The sequence below is a fragment of the Psittacula echo genome (assembly GCF_963264785.1).
Source record: "Psittacula echo genome assembly, chromosome: 9".
NCBI classification, from domain to species: Eukaryota; Metazoa; Chordata; class Aves; order Psittaciformes; family Psittacidae; genus Psittacula; species Psittacula echo.
The window spans coordinates 21,094,994-21,114,921 of NC_137745.1; the positions used below are offsets into that span (position 1 = coordinate 21,094,994).

Genomic DNA, 19,928 nt, shown 5'->3' on the forward strand with positions numbered 1-19,928 from the left:
AAACCCCAGCATGTTCTTCTCCCATTTCAGTTCACATTTCCCCTTCGCCAGCAATTTTCTTGCTCCTACCACCTCAGAAGCACCTTCTCCTACCCCTTTCCCAGCACACAACTAAAATGCTTCCTTTAAATAAGCAGTGGATTTGAAGAACGAAGGTTAAATCAGATTTTGCAACATTTCTGTGGTGGTTGGCTTCTAGGCAGTCATTTGGGCCCGTCTCTGCTTCCAATGCCCTAAATTGCATGAAGAATTTGGCCTCTGGGCATTACAGGAATGCGTATCTTAATTAATCACAAAAGGCTCCAAGCACCATATACATGCCAATGATTGCTTTTGCACCACTTAGGTTTGAAACAAGGACTTTTATGCTTGCATTTGCTTGTAAAGTGCCAAGCCCCCATTTGAGACCACGCACGTATTGTCTTCCCATGCCTCCAGCCAGCTCCCGGGGGGGGAGCAGGGGGAGGACATACCCATGTTACCGTATGCAATAGCCTGATGATTACCAATATTTCTTACTAAAAAAAGCATATATAAAACCCACTAAAAACCCCACAGCCCCCAGCACACGATTTGAATAAAGGGGAGGGAAGAAGGTGTGGGGGGGAAATTGTCTTAATTAAAATTCTCCCTTTCATCCTGGTAATTACATTCAAACAGGCGACAGCAGCAGCATCGCTGTTTGTCACCATGCCAGCACCAGAAATTGATTGGATCACCGGGACATCGTGTTGCATTAAATAAAATCCTTCAAAATCTGCCAGCAGTTTTCTTTTTTTCTGAACTGTAATTACTTCTAGAACACTGCAAAGAGAAGGGGGAAAACAGAGAGAAAAGAGGAGGAGGAGGAAGGGGACCCAATGGCAGATAATATGCCAGTAATGATGGAAACACCTGTAAGCCAGTGGAGATCTAGCAGCTATCAGCTCTGGCTGCATTCCATATCCATTAGCTACAAGAGGCTGCTCGGGCCCCAGGAAAGGAGGGTGTTAGCTCTGACAACTGGTGAAAAGCTGATGAAAATGTACCAAAGGGGCAGTCACGGTGCTGTCATTTGATAAAGAGGGGGGAAAAAAAGGAGAGGAAAGGGAGAAGGGGAAAAAAAAAACCCAGGAGTAAATCAGTCTAATTAATGGCTTTGCTCATTTATCAGGGGCAAATGCTAATTATTCTTTTTAATCACTTTTCTGCCACAGTTGTTCACTCTTTTTTTTTTTCCCCTCGCTGCCAGCTCTGCTGGTAGAGAAGCAATCCAAACCTCCAGCTTACAAATAAGGAACGCACAAAAGAAAATGAAAGAACGGATGAAATCGTTCCGTGGAATCCTACCAGCCTTCTCTCCATGTAGAAACCCCCAGCATCCTTGCTGCTCTCCAACTTGCCTTCATGACCTACCGGCTAAAACCAAAATGAAGAGCAGCCCTTGACAAAGAGGCTGAAAGCTCCTGCAAGACAGCTTTTAAACACATCCATCCTTTCAAACTCTGAACTGCTCTCCTCTCATAAGCCATGATTCTGCCTCTTGTTATGTACCAACATCTGCACGAACGGTTCCTGTTTGTGCCAGGCTATAGGAAACAGCTCTCTGCTGGCAAATCCAAGAGCTTCTGCCTGTGAATACTGGTGTTCAACTTTCCTGTCATTTAATCCACAGTGAGCAGGGCAGGGCTGTTACAAGCAGCAAGCAATGCTGGTTGCACATCTCCAGGCACCTCTGTTTTCCTGCACATGCTTTATGATCTTACTAAGGATGATCTGCTCTATGACCTTCCCTAGCACTGAGCTCAGGCTTACAGGCCTGGAGTTTCTGGGGTCTTCTTTCCTGCCCTTTCTGTAGAAGCATCACATTGGCCAACCTCCAATCCCCTGGGACCTGCCCACTAGACCAGGACTGCTGACAGATGATGGAGAGTGGCTTCGCAAGCTCCTCTGCCAGCTCCCTTCAGCACTCTTGGGTCTAAACCCATCTGGCCCCACAGACTTGTCCATATAGATACACAAATACATAGAGTTGTGGTTAATGGCTCAATGTCCAGCTGGAGACCGGTAACAAGTGGTGCTCCTCAGGGATGGGTGTTGGGACCGGTCTTGTTCAACATCTTTGTCAGTGACATGGACAGTGGGATTGAATGCGCCCTCAGCAAGTTTGCCGATGACACCAAGCTGTGTGGTTCGGTTGATACGCTGGAGGGAAGGGATGCCATCCAGAGGGACCTCGACACGCTTGTGAGGTGGGCTGATGCCAACCTGATGAAGTTTAACCATGCCAAGTGCAAGGTCCTACACCTGGGTCGGAGCAATCCCAGGCACAGCTACAGGTTGGGCAGAGAAGAGATTCAGAGCAGCCCTGCAGAGAAGGACTTGGGGGTGCTGGTCGATGAGAAAATGAACATGAGCCGGCTGCAGTGTGTGCTCACAGCCCAGAAAGCCAACCGTATCCTGGGCTGCATCAAGAGCAGCGTGACCAGCAGGTCGAAGGAGGTGATCCTGCCCCTCTGCTCTGCTCTCGTGAGACCTCACTTGGAGTATTGTGTGCAGTTCTGATGTCCTCAACATAAAAAGGACATGGAACTGTTGGAACAAGTCCAGAGGAGGGCCACGAGGATGATCAGGGACTGGAGCACCTCCCGTATGAAGACAGGCTGAGAAAGTTGGGGCTGTTCAGCCTGGAGAAGAGAAGGCTGCGTGGAGACCTCAGAGCAGCCTTCCAGTATCTGAAGGGGGCCTGCAAGGATGCTGGGGAGGGACTCTTCATTAGGGACTGTAGTGACAGGACAAGGGGTAACGGGTTCAAACTGAAACAGGGGAAGTTTAGATTGGATCTAAGGAAGAAATTCTTTACTGAGAGGGTGCTGAGGCACTGGAATGGGTTGCCCAGGGAGGTTGTGAATGCTCCAGCCCTGGCGGTGTTCAAGGCCAGGCTGTACAAAGCCTTAGGTGCCATGGTTTAGTGTGAGGTGTCCCTGCCCATGGCAGGGGGGTTGGAACTGGATGAGCTTAAGGTCCTTTCCAACCCTAACTATTCTATGATTCTATCTAAATGTGCAAGTACACAAACCACATCATCCCGCAGGCTTGAGCTGAAACAACATCCCAAACTCCTCCTGTTCAGCTCAGCCAACACAACTTTGCTGCCCAAACTCCTCCAAGGGAGGCACACAACCTCTCTTCCATGGCAGGGGATGGGCAGGCAAACACTGTGCTACATCACCTCTACTCATTCTACCCACGGGACAATAGCTGGACTTGAGCAGAAGCGGAGGGAGAGAAGGTGAGATTTGCCATCTTGGCTGGCAGGCAGCACCAATTCCATCTCCCTCAGCTGCCTCTTACACAAGGAACACTCCTCTGGGTGCCCAAATCCTCCCCAAACCGAGGCACTGAGCGTGTGTTTACACACACACTATTTATAACTGCATGTCCAACACCTGCACACAGTGGGTGAGGAGAGAGATTTACAGGCAAAGTATGTCTGTCTTCACATACTGCATGTTCCTTGGTCTATTTCATTCTGCTTTATCTATCAAAAATATATTAACCCAAAAGCCTATTTCCATCAAAGTCTCAATTCCACGAACATTTAAAGATAAAGCTTATCTTATAACTGGTGCATTAACAACAGAAATGTAAAGGGCTGCTGTCAATCATCTCCTGTTCTCTGTTCTCTTGTGTGTACTTTTTAAATGGTTCTTACTGGGACAGTTGCATCGGCTGAGGCAGCATCCAAGTTCCTTGGCAGAGATGCTGCGTTAAGGCTTGAAAACGTTCTAGATTACTTATGGAAAACAGTGATTATTTTCTACAGCGATCTTCTGGGACAGGACAAACTCCATGAGAGACCTGCACTCCACGCCTCTGGGGCAATCAGAATATCCACCTTAATCTTACAGCAATGTGCTTGCCTTCCCTTTTTTCTTTAGGAAGCGTTTTCTCTTGCTTTCTAATTAGAAGTTTTAATTCTGCAACGAGTGCCACTAAAAGCCTGAGCCAAGAAAAACACAGCCCCTTCCAAAGGCCCTCTGTAAAGCTTTATTTTTAAAAGCCAGAACAAGGCAGACTATCCAAGAGTTATAAATCTAAGGTTTCTGAAAAGAGCTGATGAGAGCAGAAGGGCAAAGAGACAGCGAGGGATGAACAGCAAGCACGATACAGCTCCTAGGAAAAACAAACCTCTTCTCACAGACAAAACAGTCAACTGCATGTGTACTTCCTTACCAGAGATCTCATCAAGCCTTTCTACATGTGAAAATGGTTCTTGCTTCTGAGGGCTGGAGCAGCTCTGCTCTGGAGCCAGGCTGAGAGAGCTGGGCTGGGGCAGCCTGGACAAGAGAAGGCTCCTGAAGGGGAGACCTTAGAGCAGCTCCAGTGCCTAAAGGGGCTGCAGGAAACCTGGAGAGGGGCTTGGGACAAGGGCCTGTAGGGACAGGCCAAGGGGAATGGCTTGAACCTGCCAGAGGGGAGACTGAGCTGAGCTCTTAGGCAGAAGCTCTTCCCTGTGAGGGTGCTGAGGCGCTGGCCCAGGGTGCCCAGAGAAGCTGTGGCTGCCCCATCCCTGGCAGTGTTCAAGGCCAGGTTGGACACAGAGGCTTGGAGCAAGCTGCTCCAGTGGAAGGTGTCCCTGCCCGTGGCAGGGGTTGGAGCTGGAGGAGCTTTAAGGTCCCTTCCAACACAAACCAGGCTGGGATACTGGGATTCTGTGTAGGAGAAAGCACGAACTTAGACGGTCTTTGCCACAAATTCTGTCTCTTGAGCAATATGGGAGAGCACATATCCTCTTGTGAAACGGAGTCCTTTTCCGGAAACACAGCTGTGGGATGCTCTATCCACTAAGATACGGCTGCACAATCTGGCACGGATGGCGGGAGGCAATCAGCAGGCAGAGCAGGTTGTTCAGGCTTTCATCCAGTTGAGCCTTGAAATATTTGCAAGAACAGAGATTCCAGCATTTCACATGACAGCCTGGTCCTACCCACCCAGCTTTCTAGACTGAGAAGCTGTGCTTTCCCTCGAGAGTACTGAGGGGGAGAGACCAGGTTAAATTAAACTGTTCTATGATCTAACGGGTCACTGCTGGAAAGACAAAAGCCTTTAAGTAATATCCCTGAAGTACTGTTGGTTACATCACATAAACCTGCATGCAAGTAAACTTTTCTACAGCAGGAATCAAGTCACAGCCAGCAGCTGGAAGCAGAACTGAAACCAGGTTATATCTTAGGGATGGTGGGAAAATAAAGGAATGAACTGTAGGTCCAAGTACAAGTCTGTACAAGACCCCAGCACAGGGAGACAACATTTCACCCAGCAAAACAAATCACATGTTTATGCCTGTTAGGTGTATATTTTTCAATCAAGTACACGTGCCCAGATCATGACAGGATGTTTGAGCTTTGCACATCAGGTCCTTCACCCACTGTTTATATGAATGTCATTCACTATCAGGCCTCTGAGGAAGATAAACAGATGGAGGAGAGATGGGGACGTATCAGAGTTTTGCATTGCTTCCGCCTCCAACTCTGCTCTTGGTGCTGTAAGAAACAAAACCTACTGACCAGAAGAATGTCAGAAAAAACAAGGGAAGAGGGAAAAGGAATTGGTCACAAATGGAGAGGCAGAGAACAGCGCAAACTAAAGGCATTTACCACAGTACTTAGAGATGGGCACTCCAGAGACCATCAGACACCCAGGGCAATTCCTCTCAAGTCTGAAGATGACAGACATAAGGTAGCTGAAACTAAGACCAAAAAGACACATGATCCACTTACCTGGCAGAAACCACCGCTCATGCACAGGGGACTGCAGCACTGCCAAATCCTTGCTGGTGTCCAGATCATTGGGCTGCTTTCCTCACTCCAACACCTCAGAAGCCACAAAGCCAAGCAGTAGCCTTAGACCTACACATGGTGCATGGAGAGGGGCTTAAAAACCTGAAGTTAATCATAAATTAACCAAAAGTGCCTGTGTAGTTCTGCTGTCCCCATTCCTATCACCCTCACCACTACAAACCTTCAGAGCAATTCAAGAACCACCTACAAGAGGTAAGACCTTAAGCATCCACTGCTATCTCAGGCCAGCTAGAGCCCAGGGAGGGCCTCTGCAGTCTGCAAGACTTCTGCATTAAGGGACAGACACCAGCAAAGCACATTCACAGTTGCCTTTAGCAAGATCTTCTACTGCTTCAGGAAACAGGCAACTGCTCGGATTATTCTTTGCTACAGCCCAACGCCACGGTCAAATTGACATAAAACATGAGCAGAAGCTCTAAGCCAGAAGTGGAGCCATCCTTGCCCTGTTTTTGCAGTAGGTTTTCCTTAGGTGTCACACTGTTCTAACCAAAAGCCAGTAGCCAAATGCATTCAGTGGTCCATGCTCATGTGCTACCTTCCCCAGATGTCTTCCCTTCCTCCTCTGCAGGGATCCCAGAGCTTACTGTGTATGAGGAGAGGTTTAGAGACTACTGGTGCAGGCAGCGGAGTATGTCCTACAAATAAGGGGTTAAATCTCTGTATTTTAGGGGAAAATGTCCTAATTCCACTGGCAACCACAAAGGTCCCTCATGCAGCCATACTGCATAGTGACCTGGGTTGGGCCCTCAGCTGCATGCCCATCACACTCAAGTTAGCCTTAAAACTCACTTTGGCACCTCGAAGAGTAAGGTTTAAGGCTATTGCTTCTGAAAATCCCACTCATGGAATGCCACCTTTACCTTCAAAAGGCGATTAGAACAATGGTTCAACCTGTGTACCCAACGCAGGGTGGAAAGCTAAGAGCAAAATGATATTTGCAGTGTTCATTTCTACATTGAAGCTTTTAGAGCACAAACTATCTTGATTGATACCAAAATGCCACTCACACTGACTAGAGATTAACGAACAAAAGGCAGCTGGTTCCAGGGACTCTCCTTTTACACACTGATTGCAATAACAAGCAAAAGGATAGCAGGATTATGCACAAACCCTCCCCAGCTCCAGTGTTGCTATTGAGTAGCTCACACACACTCAGACTCCGAAAGAAAATGGCAAGTAACAAACCAGCAGCATTTAGTAACAAAACAGCCTATGAGAAACATCCATACTTTGGTATGACTTCGTGGTTGTACCAAAGGGCTCTGCTGATGAGAACAGGAGGTGGAACAAAGGGACAGAGGAGCAGCAAGGATGGGGTACAGGTCTGTTCTTCTGGGTAGAAGAACTGATGAACTTACCATTCAAATACCTGCAAACTCTGAGTGGAAAGACCACTGTGTTTGCCTTCGGAGCGGTACCATGAATTCAGACTATGATACATCAAAGCCTGGTGTACTGTGACACACTGCCCCTTGGCTGAAGCGCTGTTTTACAAAGACAAACCCGTCTAATTTATGTATTTTCACATGACCCACGTTTGAGAGGCAGTGTAAAACTGCTGCACCGCAGGGACCAAGGCACACATACCCCTGCTTTGTGAGCAGCCACACATCGCCCTGTGAGCATCCACTGCAAGGTGACTGCAGAGGTCTGAGCCTCCTTGGGGGGGGTCAGAGAGTATTTTAAGGCATTAATCGATGGGGATCGCTGAAAAGGGGGACACTATAATAGGTTATTATCCCCATCATCTTGCACAGTGGTAACCTACCCATGCAGCCCCCGAGGCTTTGGAATGCAGACTTTCAGATGCCCACACTTGCACCACATATTACTCCCAATTCCTAGCAGCACCTCCAGATGAGCCCCAACCCTCCCTTAATGTGTGGCTCTCAGTGTATTTCCCACATGGCCCCTGAAAGGCAACCGTGAGTCCCCTACTCCTTGCTACAACAATCACAGGGGACGAGCACTGAGCCCTACTTTCAAGCTTCTTGTTTCAGAGCCTCCTCATTGCCCCTGGTGAGCTGTGTGGGGGCAGCTCCAGGCCGTCAGTCTGTCTGTCTGCCTGCAGAACAGGCTGGCTCTGTTTGCCCCGTGCCCCAGCGAACAGAGGCTGGCCACTTCTAATGGAGCACTCAGGTTTCCGCCGATGCCAGGGGCAGATAGAGCGGCCCAGCAGCAAACAACTGCAGGTCCCCAGGGGCCGCTCAGATTTTCCTCTTATTTGTAGTTTACCTGTAAAATACAGAGTTGGGCTAATTCCCACTTGTGTGGTTGCAAAGATAGGATTCCCTCCTCTCCTGAGTTAGGAGGCAGGGGGGAAATGACAAGTGCAGCAAGGCTAGAGGAGGAAGAGAGCGTTTCCCATGGCTTAGGCAATAGCAAACACTTTCTGCTGGGGATTGTTCCCCTAACACCCTGCACAGAGGTGAAGCTGAGCAGCATTTTATAGTAACTAAGACCCATTCATTACACACAAAGGTGCAGAAGGCGTCCTAACATCTGCATGTTCAGGCGGGCTTAAAACCAAGAGCTCCTCATGATATCAGCTCTTGAATTTATTACAGGCTTACTGCAAGGCCAAGAAAGGAGAATGAATTATTAGCAAATGTCTTATCTGATTTTTAAATATTAACAAAAACATGTTAATCACGACCGAAAGCATTGTGTTGCTGAAATGGACCAGAATACTCACCTGCAATGCAAAAACTCTCTTACTTCATATGTGAAAATGAGCCTGGACATCTGCTCATTCTTGTCTCCAAACTGTTGTTCAATTCAGCTGCAAAAATCTGCTTCGTAGCCCCGAAAGACACACACACAGTGATTTAGACATGAGCCATGAGAGAGACAGGCTGCAGCACTCAAACTGGACCCAGCCTGGGTTCGGATGTTTGGCACCACATGTTTGACCACAGCACGCCTGAATGAGAAAGTCGAGGCTCTGAAGACTGAGACATTCACATGAGAAGACAGGGAAAAAATACCTCCAGAAACCTACTACAGGCTGTGCATAGCACTGGTGGGAAAGCAGTCAGAGAATAGCCATCAGTGGTTTGCTGTTTGGGGGGATGCATTAAACACAGCTCATGGAGGTCACTCCTTGAGCTCATCCCTAGTCAATTGCTGGAATAAGCCCAGAGGAGGCCACGAGGATGATCAGGGGCTGGAGCACCTCCTATATGAAGACAGGCTGAGAAAGTTGGGGCTGTTCAGCCTGGAGAAGAGAAGGCTGCGTGGAGACCTCATAGCAGCCTTCCAGTATGTGAAGGGGGCCTACAAGGATGCTGGGGATGGACTCTTCATTAGGGACTGTAGTGACAGGACAAGGGGTAACGGGTTCAAACTTAAACAGGGGAAGTTTAGATTGGATCTAAGGAAGAAATTCTTTACTGTGAGGGTGGTGAGGCACTGGAATGGGTTGCCCAGGGAGGTTGTGAATGCTCCATCCTTGGCGGTGTTCAAGGCCAGGTTGGACAGAGCCTTGGGTGCCATGGTTTAGTGTGGGGTGTCCCTGCCTATGGCAGGGGGGTTGGAACTGGATGAGCTTAAGGTCCTTTCCAACCCTAGCTATTCTATGATTCTATAATATTTCATTAATGATCTTGATGAGTGGGTAGATGTGGTGGGGATGAGGAAGGCTGGAGGGAAGGACTGGAATTTAAGTGATCCTGGGAAGCGGGGAAATAAGCCTGAAAAACCAGGGAGCTGTTTAAGAGGGGATGTAGAAATGTGTAAGTACAGAATAGAAGCTGGGAGCCCATAACAGATCTAGAGGGGGGCACCGTGATACTGAGCTCACACATTAAACTTAAGGCAATAAACTCCTGATTGTGCAAAACCTGCAGATGGGGAAGCACGAACAGGATGGGCTGAGACACTCCCAGAGTTAAAACCCTGCTTTGTTCCATCCGTACTCGTGAGGCCTTAGCTGGAGAACGGCCTAGTTGAGAGAAACACGCTTAGGGAAAGACATGGACCATTTAGAGAAGCTCAGGAAGACAGAAACAACTCCAGGTCCAGAAACACAGCCCCAGGAGGACAGACAAAACAAACCAAGAACATTTAGTCCAGAGAAAAGAAGACTGAGTGTGGCTGTGATCGGTCTGCAAGTACATAAGAGTGCTGCAAAGAGAAAAGGAATAGTCTGTTCTCTGTACCACAGTGGGCAGGGATAACAAATACAATAGGCTTATACTGCAACACGAGAGAGTCAAGATAGTGGGAAGAACGAACCTGTTCCCTTCTCCCTCCCAAACAACCCTAATGATAGTGAAGTCCTGTGACAGCTACTGACAAAATCCCTCAAACCCAGTTAGCTGGACACTGAAAAGAACAACAAACATTCATAAAGCATCAGCTTAACAAAGGTGTTCTGCAAAAAAGGCAAAGAAAAAAAAGGACAGAAGCAAAATAAGGGTCTGGCTTTACCTGAACGAAAGACTGAAAGAATGCCAGAAACCTCCACGCTAGCCCCAGTTTTGCTTAACTCAAATGACCTCCCAGAAAGGGAAGCGCTGCAACTGGGAGAAATTTGCAAGCAACTCAAAGTTAATTTAACTGGAAGGAAAAGGAGGAACTTCCGTACCACCAAAGTGGGGCTGAAATTGAGTATTGACAAGTGAAAGGTAACCACAAAGCACGGATACATTGAACTACGCTGATACATCGACAGGAGCATCCAAGGTAAAAGATGAGGGCATCGCTGTGAGCAGTTCCATAGAACAGGGACCCTGCACAGACACTATCTATCTCTGGGGATAGATGCTCAAGAAGAGAGACATATGACTGAAATTATTAAAATACTACTGATCAATCTTCATTTTGGAGAGCACATTGATACCATGAACCCCTTAGAAGCATGGATAGTTTTCTATAACAACACCACGATTTGCACTTCCTAAGACAGATGACATTGATAAAGGTAAACAAACTAACAGCAAGAAAGAAGGGAAATCACGACTTCTGTTCCAACAGAACATGACACCGACTGGAAAGAGCAAATTAAAACTGCAGTCTCATAATTAGCTTGTGGGTTAGAGTGCCACAGGATAGGCTGGAAAACGCATTTCAGCAGTTTTTGAAGTGATTGGGTATTCATGTGGATAACAGAAAAACCCACACTGACACGAGGCAGAACAAAAACACAAATCTTCAGGCTCAGAGGACACAAGATACCCACCAAGTGTGAAGACTCAGGGGAAACAGTTCCCTTACAAGTAGGTTATTCCATAACATACTTTCCACGAGTGTGATGCTGGAAACGTTAAATGTTCATGTTTTAGAATCCATGCCTATCTCCCCACGAATCTGCTTTAAAGCAGGAGAGAAGAAAAATGAGGTAAGGGAGCCTGAGGAACGCAAAACACATCAGCCCGCAAGGCCCTCACACCCAGCAACGTGCTACGCATGCTGTGCTACAGCCAGCCAGCAGCACCAGACCGGGGATGGAGAAAACCCTTCAGGCAGGCCTCTTCCACAGGCAGGACTGAAAACTGGAGCTGCAGAAGTGCCAGCGTAGTCACTGATCTCCAAAGACAGGGAATGCTCCTTGCACTGGCAGCATCACAGCTGGGGTGAGCTGTGAAGGGGCACTGCTGATCACCCCACAGGGAAATAGTCTAACAATTCACCTCTCTGCCATTCAGGTTTGAGACTTTTCACCTTATGCATGATGAGTGCATCTGCGGATCTCCCCTGAACTCCGGTCTCCTGGAACAGGAACAGACAAGGTCTGATCAGGAGGATGAAGGCTACCTCCAACATTTTCTGATGATCGGACTCAAGCAGCAGTACGCGCCTGCAGGCAGAGGGGTGTGAGCTAATCCCTGCTGCGCTACAGCCCTACAGACAGCTGATCCTTCTGCAACTGCAAACTGCCACTCAAAGCTTTAGCATCTTAATACACAGCATGCTCTAATTAAAATCTCTAATTAAGGGGGGAAAAGAACCCCACACTAACCAGCAAAAATGGCTCTGAAAACTTAGCAAACCTTACGTACAAACCGAAGGAGGGTTTTGTTGCTCCTTCATAGATCATATTAATGGGTTTTTTTAAGCAAATAATTCTGGACAAAGTTACCACTTGTGCCTATTTTAGTAGTGGGAGACAAATAACATTTCTCAAATGAGCCTCCTTTGTTAGGGGGCATGGTACACAACAGACAATCCATCTTCTCATCCACCTTCGGAAGAGAGGGCAAATCAAAAAGGACTAAGGAACAAATAGACAAATTCTGTCTGCACTGCCTCAGCGAAGAGGAAGTCTGAGATAGCTTCAGCTTTACTTCTACCCCAGGGAAGAAAGGAAGTGCTCTGAGGAGTCTGGACTAACTGCCCTCCAGGCTACACTCAGAAGTGGCCTTCACATGGTAGGCAGATGAGATGGTACCTCCTGCTGCTCAGCATCCCACATCTGATGACTCAGCTCTACACCTGCAACATCCCACCTGTGACAGTGGACAACTCGCTGAACTCCTCCTTCCAGGTCTGTACCCATCAAACGGCCATGGATTTACTGCAGCAAACATACTGGTGACAGTGAACTGCACATAACATTTCTGAAAGACATCATATAGCAAGGACAAAGATTGTCAGCTACTTTCAGAACTTGGAGCTGATCAGTCAAGATGCTTTGCAGAGAGCTTTTCTCACTGCTGAACCTGCCACAATTCAACTTTAAAAGAAATTGCTGTATTAAAAACCCTGTGCTGCTTAAAACATTCATGTACCTGTTATAACAGCAGATTTAAATTGCTAAATAAATGTGGGCTCAGACACTATTGTTACAGCACTTCTGGGCCTTTACGAATACATTTCAGCCTAAATCCAGCGCTTAGAATTCACAGTTACAACTCAGGAAAGAGCATTTGGAATAGTCACTTGATTCTCTACAATCCTTGGCTCAGTGTGTGATGACAACCAAGATATCAATCACCAGAAAGAATATTGTTGGCAAGGCAGAAAACATTCCTTGCTACAATATAAAAACGGGTACTTCAGATGTTCTGCAGTAGCAAGAAAGGATGGGAAGTTACAGTATACATAGAGGCAACAAAAACATCTCAGATGCCTAATTTTTGGGATGGAGTCATTTTGGTTATCTCCAGCTCCTGGAGAGTAAGCAACTTTTCTTTCTTCCAATGATTATCTTTATATGCCACATTTCCATTTCTAATGTCCTCCATAGACAGTATGATCCAAACTCTGCTGCAATCACATACACATGATTGCAGGTGGGCACCAATGCAGACAGTGTTTCAGCAACTTGACAGTGTCTAGAAGAGCTTCTGAAAGACCTCGATCCTTTCAAGTAATAAAGGAGTATTCCCACAGAGGGCACAGAGATCAAATCAGCTTTGGTTGAAGGGAAGCTTAAGAAAGAAAACTAGATGGTAGACTGCTTACATTAGCAAAAAAGAAGTTTAGGCAAAACCACTGTGTGGGGTCCAAGTTTCAGCCTGTCCCTACGGAATGCTGTTTGGGAATGAATTCACCATGAGGGCATGGATTATTCCTGTCAGACTGAAGTTATAGGCACTAAACTATCAGTTTTCATAGAGAATAGTATAAAAGAAGTGGTTCCTACGTGTCTGAATGAGGGCCATATACAGCCTAATAAACTCAACTCCGTGGCCCAAGGAGGATGAAGTCTCTCTGATTGACATCAGTGAGGCCCTTGAGAAATCTAAGAACGATCAACCAAAACACAAAAAGGCTGCATGGCTTCCAATCAAAGGAGAAGAAACTGATCTGAACAGAGCCTTCTAGAGCTAATGAACAGCCTAGATTTCTTAAAGAAGCAGAAGCAATCGGTTGAACCAAAAATGCCAACACAATGACACAAACCAAGCACCTCAGACACTGCCAGGTTTTTAGCTTAGCAGCTCTTGATCCAGACCTCATATTGCTGTTTGGTTAAGAAGCATGAACTAGAGCAGGCATGACTGGCAAGGACTCAACAGTCAGAGAGACAGCTGGATGTTTAAGAATGAGCCTTGCAGAGCTGAGATTTACCAAGGACATTGCAGGGTTCTTCTGATTCTGTCTCACAAGTTCCTTTCACAGCTGATCCAAAAAGAAAAGAGTTAGATGGGATCCCCTCTCCTGTTGTTTGTTAGGAAAAGCATACGAATGCACTCCAGAGGCTTCGAGACAAAAAGGTCCCTTGAAGCATTCACTTTTGACAAGCAACAGTGGCACTGGAGGAGGGGGGAGAAGGTAGGAGGCTTACAGACTGGTTATACCATCTTTGAAAAGCACTCCTGTCAGACACACAGATAAAGGAGTGTAATACTTCCTGAGGAATGGAAGCCCCATTCGATCCTAAACTCTAAGTCCAGGAACAACTGGAACTAAAGCCAGTGCTGCACGCCCACCAGCAAAGGTGGGACAGACTCCATCTTCTGGTATTGGCAACAGGAAATAAGCAGATCCTATCCTTTCTCCTGTTATAAATTGTCTACAGTGGAGCTACAATTGCATCAGATAACGTTTTAAACTCATTTTTGGTACAGAACAGCAGGAGAATTTGTGGGGAACCCAAAGAGTACTCCCTTTCTCCAATCTCCCTTAAACACAACCTCCCCAAATCCTTGAATTCCTCATGGATGCCAATCACCCAGTTCTTCTCCTCCTCCCAGGCTTGGCAGGTTAGCTCCCTGTGCTAGTCTCTACCTTAAAATGACTCTATTTGTATCCTCAATAAGTTTGTTTGCAACTCGTGTGTTTGTAAATAAAGAGCTTTCCAGGTCACTGTGGATGTTAAGCTAAAAGGGAAACACAAAGAGCTTTTGAAACCCCTAAGAAGGCAGCATCCCTCTGCTGCCTTTCATCCTGCATTTCACAAGATCCCAGAGCACCCTGCAGATGCAAACACAGAGCTGCTCTCCCAGTCCTGGGGTGGAACGTGGCCGCTCAGGACCTAGTGCATCCCTCCAGCCCTTCATCCTGCTGGGCTCCCACTTCTGCTCTGCCACCCCGTGGCTGTTCAGCTGCAGAGCTCCAGCAAGCAGAAGTGCCTCCTGCCCAGAAAGAGGTTTCTTGTGCACATCAAGAACTCTCCGGTGTGGACGGATCATTTTCCCACAGTCAGGTACTGCCAAGCAGTTAACACAATCGGTAGGATTTAAGGACAAGAGCTGTTTTCAACTGAGACACACCAAGAAAGGACGTGGGTACTTCAGGGTTTGGTCAACAAGTCAGAGTTAACTGCTCTGCCGAGGCCATTGAATACATTTAAAGCGTTTAACAGAAACGTCCTTTGAGAGATGGGCTGCAGGCTGGATTCAAGCTCTTCCTTTGGGATGCCAGTGCAGAGCTGGGCTTCAGGCGGGGAGACGCCGGTTTGATTCCAAGTGAAGGATGCCACCTACTGAACCCTGCTACGGCACCACACGCTTCCATCCTCACTGCTCCAGCCCCCAGGCAGGAGCACAAGCCCGCCTGCAGCCCCCAAATAAATTCCCAGGAGAAGCAGAAAACAGGCTTGTAAAACACAGCTTTCCTCGCTGCCGCCCTCCCCACAACCCAAAGATGTGTTACGCACCAAACATCCGCACGGCCACAATTATTCCTAGCTTTGCAATGCTGACAACCTTAGTATTAAAAAGCCTCTTTACATCTTTATTCCATTCTGGATTCATTATAGCACAGCCTGACAATATACACTAGCACACTACATTCTGCAGCATTTAACCCCTGTTCCCAGTTGCTGTTCTTAACTCCTAGCTTAATGACACAGAGTCAGTAGATCACAATATGACCCTGTTAATATTTTTTCAATGCCACTTTTACAAATTACAGCATAATGCACTGATTACGAGGATGAAAGGAAAGTCTCCACGTCTGTCTGGAAACCAACTCAAAGAATGTTTGAACATCTGTTCATCCTACAAATGTCTTTAAAAGCTTTGATTTTCCCATAATCATTTTGTTCCACCATTTCACCCTTTTTCAAATGTGTATCCAACAGCCTCAGGACAGCAGCCAGAGATCTGCAGGAACAGCACATTAGAATCAAAGTTCCTGGGCGTGTTTAAGTTCTCCTTTTGGAATTAAAAATGGGGGAAACACAAAAGCAAAGCCCAGTTCTTCAACAGCTACTTCTGCAGCTGCCGGACCTACACAAACCTCTGCTGGGGAGCAAAATGAAAGGATGGGGCGCTACGTGGAGGATGACAAAGCACAAGGACAGGGTATGGCAGCGGTGAGGGGACTCGCATGAGGCTCCCTCCCTTGAAGTACCCCCAAGCAAACAAACCCACCCTGGGACCCTCAGTTCTACAAGAGCCTTCAGCCAAGCAAGGGCTGCAAAAATAAGTTTTCAGAACTGATGAGTTTTCAAACAGATCAAGTTCCAGAACTGAACCTGCTATGGGCAATGCAGAGAGTAAACGGGAGAAACCAGACAGTGCTTTGTAAATACGCACACCACCAGTTACACTGACCGCCTCCTCTCCAGAACTGGGCAAAAATGCCTTAGAAATAAGAAAGACAAAAACCTGCAAGTGCAAGGCCAGCAACTCCGAAGCCAGTGCCATCCGACAGCAGGACACCTCTTCCGATGACTGCCCCTTCCTTTCCAGAACTCCAACCAGAGATGGTAGAATGCAGTGACCCACTTAAAATGTGACATTAGAATTATACAGATAAAAATGTAAATTCCTTAATTATCCACTTTTGAGGGTTTTTTTCCTATAATGAGAAGTCTCTTTACACCAGTAATTCTTAGACTAACCTGGGATGGCAGTAACAGCATTCCTCCTGTGTCACCTGCTTCTCTAGCTTCCATCACTGCAGCATCTTGAACAGAGGTAACAGTATAGGGCACAGGACTTAATATAGATGCAGAAGACAGATAACATAATAAATATTCTTTACGAAGACTGCCTATGGGGGTGTCTGGGGAGAGGAGAGAAATGGGGAAGGAGAGGTGCTGGGGGGGTGAGATGCTTTTTGTCATTACAGAAGGATACATTTTCCAGCAAAGCTGGCAGCACAAGTCACGTGAAGCCATAGCTGAAGTTGCCTGCCTAATTTCTCTGGGATCACATGGAAAGCATACCCCATAATCTTAAAGGATGTGCTAAAGCTTTGCTGGGACTCACTCAGCAGAAACTGTTTGGGATTATTCCACAAAGCACTAATTCTGTTCTGATTTAAAGGGGCACCATCAAACTAGTTTAGATACCAGACCTACACTGCCTCACAACCATCCAGCTGCAAATATCCTCTCAACAGCTGGTATTTTTGCCATTTGTATCCACTTGGGTTACCTGGAAATTAAAAGGAGAAGAAAGACTAAAAAAAACCATACTAACATGATGGACTCAGGCCCCTCAATAGATATTTGATAACACTGAGTGTTACTAATAGTGTAATAATACGATTAATGAGTGTAGCGATCTATTACAGTTATTTACTTCCATGTGCAACTAGTGTGCTTACATTATATGTGGGGTCCTCCTCCATGGCTGATCTCAGCAAATGGGTCACTGGCTGCTATTTAACAGCACCAAGCAGAAGCACTCTGTGTTCACGGGGCAGGAAATAACATCTCCCATGCACCGAGAGCGAATCCAAGTTCTGTTCCAGACTGCAGCTTTCATACCTGTAGAATTATTGTTGGTTTTCACTTTAAGGTGTCCCATGCTTTGTAAGTATCAAAGAAGGGACATTACCAGCGCTCTTCCTTTTTATGAACCCAGGACATGAAATTGAAAGGAAGAACTAAAGCATCCATGAAATCTCTATTAAACAACTAATAGCTTCTAAAGCATCTTGGAGATACTCATTTTACAAGGCTTATGCTGCAATCTTCTATCATTGCTTTAATGAAATAAAGCCCTTGACTATTTCCAGAGGCAACTTTTTCTTTCACACACAAAAGATTTTGGTTACAAAATCACCAAAAAAAAAAGAAAACAATTCTGGAATAGGATTCATCACTGCAGAACAGGCAGGAAATTCAGAAAAGCTACATAAAATGTCACCGGAGATCAGTTCTGAACCTTTGGAACAGCAACAAGAACAATTAAGACTCTTGGTTACATACACTGTGTTGTTTAATATGAAAAACATTGAGATATAAATCATTTATTAAACACATCCATACCATCTCTCAGATAGCATCTTACACAGCTGCAGCTGAAGGAATGTGAAACATCCACTTTACGTTTCACCTAACTCTATCGTGTGCTTTCTGCGTCCCACTTTGCCCGGGGAAGTAAAGCTACAAGCATCTGCTTTGCTTTGCAGGTCCCATGAAATTCACATCTCCAGTAGGTTCAGATTAATACTGGTGGCAAACTTCTAAATCAAGAGAAGCTTCCAGTCAGTTCTGCAGACAAACACCGCTATCGGAACACAGAGCCCTGGACGTGCTCAGCGGGCAGGGAGCGCTCTCTGAGAGCCTGTTACAGACTCACACGGCAGAGGTGACAGAACGGGCAGGCTCTAACAAACGGAAGCAGACCACAGGGATTTCGGAGGGGGCACACAGGCAGATCTGCCTGCGAAGAAGCAACACGTCAAACATTCCACCTGAGATTCACTGCAGTCTGATCTTTCAGATGAGATCAGAGGCTGCTCTTGCTTTCTCAGGACTGAATCATCTTCTTTTGCGTGTCAAAGACGTATCTTTTAAACAGAAGAGAGATGGTAACGGGTTGGACTGAGTCATTCTTGCTGCTTTCGTCCTCTTTGGTTGTATCCCCCTTCCCTGCCTTAGATTTCTTCTTGGAGGCAGTGGTAAGAAGAGTCTTGGTTTCTGGCTTCAGCCCATCTGTAAAACACAAGGACACGCATGACAAACTCATTCAATGTCACACGTCAGTGTAACTGGAAAAACGAACAGGCAAGTTGGCTTCCGAAGTCAAACAAGAGAAACAAGAACTTCAATTCGCATTAGCACAGTCACATTTCTGCACCACACTTGTGGAATACGGGAACTCGCATGAAAAATTAGAAGCCTTCAAACATAGTTATTAGGTAGATTGAGATGAGCTCTGAGGCAGAAGCTCTTCCCTGTGAGGGTGCTGAGGCGCTGGCACAGGGTGCCCAGAGAAGCTGTGGCTGCCCCATCCCTGGCAGTGCTCAAGGCCAGGTTGGACACAGGGGCTTGGAGCAAGCTGCTCCAGTGGAAGGGGTCCCTGCCTGTGGCAGGGGTTGGAGCTGGAGGAGCTGTAAGGCACCTGAACCATGCCACTATAGTTCACAAAAGGGGTGCCCCAAATCCAGAGCAGCATCCTGGCTGTAACCTTCTACAGCTTTTAAAGTGTTGAATACAGGCCAAATTTAAACAAGCCAGAGCAACTTGCCTGGTCTAACCCTTTTACTAGCAGGTCCTTCCTATTATTTACACCCATCTCTCAAAAGTTCCTTCTCATCACTAAGAACATGCCTAAAAATGTAAGTCAGGAATGAAACCAAGTGATCAAACACTAAAATTATAGAGAGTCCTAAGAATCAGAAGGTTCTTGAATTTCCATAGTCTATTCCCCACCAGAAGCCCACTGCTTCGGTTTTAACAAACTACAGAGATTTGTGTGTTGTTAAAAGTTTCCCTCTCACTGCTTAGGGGAACCAGAACCAACCTGTGTAAGATTCTAGGGATCAGACTTAAGTCTTTCTCCAAACATCTGAGCCAATCAAGAATACTTGTGCTTCCCTTCCTAAAGACCAGGGTTTCTTACACTTTGATAACTTCTTTTAACTCAACACATCAGTGGCATTCTGGCTGAGAAACACAAGATGGGAAAGCCCAAACAAACGCTGTAAACCATTGGAGATGCAGCTCCTAAAAGACCACTCCTGAGGAACTGATTTCTCAAAGCAGAAGTTAGGTAACTCCTTGGAAGCTCACCCAACACCATGGGAATACACTGCGAGGCGGTTTTCAGGCACTTGGCCAAATTCAGTTCAGGTATTTCTAACCTGTGGTGTCACATAACCTTATCTCAAACACTCCATCAGCTTCTCCCCCCTCGTACTGAAGTTCAGCTGTGGATTCTCGTATCACAGCCTGACAAAAAGATCGAGATGCTTATGATTTGCTGGAGACAGGAGGTCTGCAGGCACAGGGGC

The 19,928-nt window shown here is 46.5% G+C and overlaps 1 protein-coding gene across 3 annotated transcripts in view; it reads right to left on the bottom strand.

The window, feature by feature from the left end:
* Nucleotides 1-17,307: 17,307 nt before the first annotated feature.
* Nucleotides 17,308-19,928, bottom strand: part of EEFSEC (eukaryotic elongation factor, selenocysteine-tRNA specific) — a 105,631-nt gene continuing 103,010 nt past the window's right edge. For 2 of the 3 annotated variants that reach the window (XR_013957663.1, XR_013957664.1), the window contains 2 exons: nucleotides 17,959-18,627; nucleotides 17,308-17,454 (listed from right to left, as the gene is read on the bottom strand). Coding sequence is in view for 1 of the 3 variants with exons in the window: in XM_080625524.1 (XP_080481650.1) it covers nucleotides 18,443-18,627 (185 nt within the window). In the remaining 2 variants the exon portion in view is untranslated. Of the gene's footprint in view, nucleotides 17,455-17,890; nucleotides 18,628-19,928 lie in introns of those variants that run through there. The other variant, XM_080625524.1, reaches the window with a different exon arrangement.